Source organism: Oncorhynchus masou, chromosome 29, assembly GCF_036934945.1.
Source record: "Oncorhynchus masou masou isolate Uvic2021 chromosome 29, UVic_Omas_1.1, whole genome shotgun sequence".
Classification (NCBI taxonomy): domain Eukaryota; kingdom Metazoa; phylum Chordata; class Actinopteri; order Salmoniformes; family Salmonidae; genus Oncorhynchus; species Oncorhynchus masou.
Window position 1 is genome coordinate 66,148,144 of NC_088240.1, and position 5,338 is coordinate 66,153,481.

The 5,338-nt window shown below is 43.7% G+C and overlaps 1 protein-coding gene across 1 annotated transcript; it reads right to left on the bottom strand.

The window, feature by feature from the left end:
* Window positions 1-1,732: 1,732 nt before the first annotated feature.
* Window positions 1,733-5,046, bottom strand: LOC135521279 (ankyrin repeat domain-containing protein 34A-like). Its single transcript, XM_064947202.1, has one exon. It carries the CDS (start codon window positions 4,943-4,945, stop codon window positions 3,347-3,349), a length of 1,599 nt encoding a protein of 532 aa, XP_064803274.1. The 5' UTR covers window positions 4,946-5,046; the 3' UTR covers window positions 1,733-3,346.
* Window positions 5,047-5,338: the final 292 nt, after the last annotated feature.

Here is a 5,338-nt window from a genome sequence, read left to right on the forward strand (position 1 = left end):
TATTACATGTTTTTTTAAATGGTTTTACTGCAATCACAAACCACAGGAGGATTCAGGAGCCCACTCTCAATGAGTGTAGACAGCCTGCTGCCGCTCTGCTAATCATCAGATGGGGGAGGAGAGGAGGTAGGGATTGGGTAACTGATGAATAAAATAAACTGCATAATTAATACACGTGGCCGGACAATTGTGGGCTGGGCCCCTGAGTCACACAATTGAATAATAAAATAAAATAAACTATTTATTTTTTGTATTTTATCAAATAAAATAAATCCTACCACAGGAGCCCACTCTCAGTGTTCAAAATACACCAGAGAGCATAATTAACCACAAAGGATCAATAGTAAAAAAAACTTTTTTTTAAATCTCAAGCGCATACAGGTAACTTCCAAAATTAAGGAAACACCAACATGAAGTGTCTTAAATCATAATAGGGCGATAGGCCACCACGAGCTGCCAGAACAATGTGCCTTGGCATAGATTCTACAAGTGGACCTAAACCATGCCAGGAAAATGCACCCCACACCATAACATCAACTTTGTATCCCTCATTTACTCAACTGCAACCAGTTACTGGATTCCTACAGTCGGGACGGCTGCAATTTGGGCAGCATGTGTGCCAAATAAACTATGATTTCTTAATCCGGCCATGTCCTTAAAGATGCAACCGGATAAATAGTGATATTGTTTGAATAAGTCCCGGAAAAAAACGTTATTTATATCAAACTCACATCCCTGATCTATGTGTATGTGGGCTAGTCTAGCCATATACTGTGGTGTCCAAAATATTTGGATCCCTTGATAAAGATTAGCATATAAGTCTTGGTGAACACATTGGGAGGGATCTTAGACCATTCCTCCATACAGAATCCTTCCCGATACTTGATATCCTTTGTCTGCACATATGGACTAACCTCTTCAATTCAAACCACAGGATTTTTGGCCATCTCTGTCCAGAGACAGAGATGGCCAAAACAGGGGATCCAAAAATGTTGACCACTATCTTTTTAGATTTTTGTTGTTACTTGTTAAACAAAATCGCTTTCTTTCTCTGAGCAATTGTATTAGGAAATACTTTTTCCTATTATTTGAGCATACAATATAACTCAGTATATGTATATGTATTATTTTATTTTTTTGCCCATCTTTATCAAGGGATCCATTGACTTTGAACCCCACTGTATTAGAAAGTTTGTCACTTTCACAAAACATACTTTATGAATTTATTAACCATGTCCAAAGTTATGCTTTTATGGAGAGGAAGTCTACCTCACCAAATGACTCCTTCTTTATCCATTACAGTGTTAGTGTACATTATCTCATCTATCTAAAGTCCCTCCTCCAGGCCTTTGCCAAAGAAGATAACTTCCACCTGTGCTGGAGTGCATCTTGTTTAACAGATGGATGTGTGGAGGTTACTTCTGGCTAAAATAAATTCTTTGTCTTCCCGCCATGTGCAGCAGAGTCATTCACGCTGGCTGATAGTCTCAAACCGGTACTGAATACCCAATACCTAAGACTAGTATGGAAAATATTTTGCACCCTGTGATTCTTGCCATAACAGAAAATGAACCACATATTTTTTTTAAAGAAATATCCAAATTAATGGAGATTGGTTGATTCTTGATACTAAAAGTACAGTATTATCAATTTTATGAATACATTTCTTATATCAAATTGACATGACAAATCTCATATTAAAGATACATGACAACTAAATGTTGTTTTAACATTTAACAAATATTTATTCCACAATCAAATTACAATCAAGTTCAAAGGTGAAAATAGATGACATATTAGAATTTACTTTTCTATTTCCTAACAGGCATACAAAAATATGTATTTTTTGTTTGTATTTCTCTTAAACTTCAAGTAACCAACATACAGTTCAATCAACAGGAGGTCAATACTAAACCTTGTAGCATATAAACATTATTCCATTAATGACAAATATTTCAAATGGAAGCGGGACAAGCAGTCACATTGTAAGCTTGGTAAACATTTTCAAACTTTTTTCTCTTAAATCTCACCCTATAGAAATTGAATTATTTAAAAGTGACAATCTAAATGTGTAAGTAACTGTAAATGTTAGTTCTGTGAGCCTAAAACTCTCCCTTTTGGCAAATCAGTGTACAGTAAATGTTAAGAAGGGCTTCAGATTGCTTTCAATGTAAATTTGTAAAGACAACTTCACATCCACCATAGATGAAGGAAATCCTTTGACATTACAGTACAGCATATTGCACATGGACATATTTCAGAAGCAAATTAGGTTTGTCTTATCTTTACATTATTTACAGTTAATATGTGCTAGGAGCTCTTTCCATATGGAAACGCATAGCACCAATGTGCAATTATTTGAGGTTAATTCTTCTAAAAGCCATCTTACAGTATTCACACACTCCAATGTAAACAAACATGCATTCATGGGATTTCTTTGGAATTTTGTATGAAATTGCCATTCAATTGACTTTTTTTTAATCAATTGATAATAACATTATTACAGTGTGATACTCATAAAGGGTCCCACATGTTGATCCCACTGTAGTCGTCAGGGTAAGTCAGGCGTGTGGTTCGACCATATGGCCAAAATTGCTCTCTAAAACACAAAATATCAAGGGATTAAAAGGTGAAGGCAAATAAATACAGTGAAAATAGATAACAACAATACAATGACAGTGAAATCAGGCAATATGTCTTGAAAACTATTTCATGGAATAAAGCAATCCTTCTCCCCGAAACATACCCATCAACATAAGAGTATTTTAGGGTTGAAGTTTGAAGTTTTAAAGCAGCTAATGCAAGAATTGAAAATCAGGAAGACAGCACATTCAGAATAACAATTCAAGGTAAGCTGTTGCATCTCTACTGTTGATTTGTTCTTTCGCCCTAAAGTGTCATAGATAGATAAGGTGACTGATTTCAGAGGGGATGAAAATGTCTTCAGCACACGGAACAATAGGCAAGACATTGGTACACATTTTGCAGTGTGTAAACATCTAAAAACACAGAAATATGTTTCTATTTCTGTTGACTGCATACGGGTATATTAATAAATAATTTGAGGAGAAATGAGAAGAACATCTTCTGTAAACCATATTACTCAATCAACCAGCTTTCTGTGTCAGCACAGAAAGGAAACACAACAACATAAAATAGGTCACCTAAAAATAAAAATAACTATCTGCACTTGACACAGAACAAGGATGGGACTGAGGCCTCACTCTGAATGAGCCAAATTCATGTTAGTAGTCCTGGTTTAAGCACTGGTTGAGGAAAATGGTGTACTAACTAGATAGATCCACTACTTTACCCCCCAACTTGCCCTCACATGTCTTTTTAAGTCTCAGTCCCCGTTTGACTCAATGACCTTCTCTGTCAGGATCTCCTGGAAGGTGGAGAGCTGCTTCATCTGTTCCGTCTGCATGGAGTGCCTCCTCATCAGTTTCTTCTTCATCTTGAAGTCTGGGCCTCTCTTGGGTGAGGCAGGGGCAACTGGAACCAGGATCTTGGGACCAGAGTGGATGGGGGAAGTGGGCTTGCCATTGGCCCGGATGTCTGGGATGGGCCGGTGGGGGTTGACATTGAGTGGGGGCAAGAACCCGGGGCGGGTGTGGGAGATGTGGTCCAAGAGGAGGGTGCCTGAGCCTCTGCGCTCTAGGAGGCCGTGGGGCCGTCTGCGCATGGTGATGGGGGAGACAGAATTGGGGATGCTCTCAAGGGACTCCCGGGAGGAGGTGGTGAGCAGAGAGAGGGGCGAGGCGTTGTACTTCCTCCGCTCCACTGACACGCGCCCTGAGTCTGGAGATCCAGGGATGGACTCAGGACACAGGTGTGTGTCTGACTCATAGTGCTCCATACGGGTAAGTTTGGGGTGAGCCAGGGCGCGTAAAGCCACCACCCCTGGTCCGCCTGTATTTTCCTGAGACTCAGGCGCTGTGTTCCTGCGGTACAGGATCTGGTGCTGTTGGACCTTGTCGGCCCAGGAGGAGCTACAAAGGGCTGCACAGTCCTCTGAGCAGGATCGATCAATGAGTTTGGGTGAGCAGGGGTCGTGTGTTTCGATGCTGTGCCGACGAGACAGGAGAGGCCTGCCAGGACCCGAGATTGACAGACCATTCATCTCAGTGATGATCCTACCCCCACCTTCCTCCTCCAGTCCACCATCAACCTCCTCCTGTGGGACCCTGCTGAGCACTGAGGGTGCTACCAGACCCCAAGGCTCCGAGTTGAGCCTCTTCAGGAGTTTGCGGGGGGGCGGCCTTTTCTCCCCTAGGGTTCTATTGGAGGGTAGGGGTAAAGCTGATGTCAACGCAAAGCTGAAGATACTGTCCTCCTCCTCAGCCTTCTCTGCTGCTGGGGAATTGGAGGTCTGGATCGCCACCTCTGAGGGCGACATGCAGGCCACGGGCGAGAGCTTGTCCACCACCCCTGGTGATGGGGGGGAGTTGAGGTACTGCTTGGTCTTCTTGGTGCCCGAGGGTGACGTGTCAGTGGTGATGATGATCACCTCCTTGCCCTTTGCCTTGCAGGCGTCCAGCAGGACCTGGAGGGTGTCTCGGTCACCTCTGTTGATGGCATGGACCAGGGCGGAGGAGCCTGTGTAGTCCTTGAGGCTGGGGTCAGCTCCATTCTCTAGGAGAAGGGTCACCACCTCTTTGCCCGCCTGCTCGACACAGGCATGCATCAGGGCGGTCAGCCCAGACTTGTCTGGGATGTTGGGATCGGCTCCTTTCTCCAGGAGGTAGCGCACCATCCTCTGGCGGCTCTGGGGGTCCTCGTAGCCAGCCAGGCAGGCAGCAGAGATGGGGGTCTCGCCCCGCTCGTTGCCTTCGTTGATGTAGGCTCCCCCTTCCAGGAGGAGCCGGGTCAGTCGCAGCTTGCCCTGGAAGACGGCTTTGAGAAGGGCGTTCCCCTCCGTATGGAGGGCTCCTCCATCCCCCATGGTGCCTCTGGCACCTCTACCTCCAGTCAAGCCTGCTACACCGACTACTTAGCTTAGCGCTGACTGGCCATCCTGAAGAGGGAGCTGGTGAACCTGTGACAAAAAACAAAGAGTTGTCATAGAAGACTAAAAGTACAATACAGACAGGCTGAAAGGTGGTTAAGATGGTTAGTTTGGTTGGTCTGCGCATCTACCTAATGTCTAGTATGCAGCGGTACAACAGTTATACTGCATTACCAATGCAACCTCAGAGTGACTGCAATTGAAGCTTTTGATATGACACGTGTCTGTAAGAGCAAGACAGGGAGTGTCTGGATAGCCATCTCATCTCGTTGAAATTACAAAAAGATGCAGCACCCATCTGGTGTAACAAAAACATTTTCGACAGTCTTT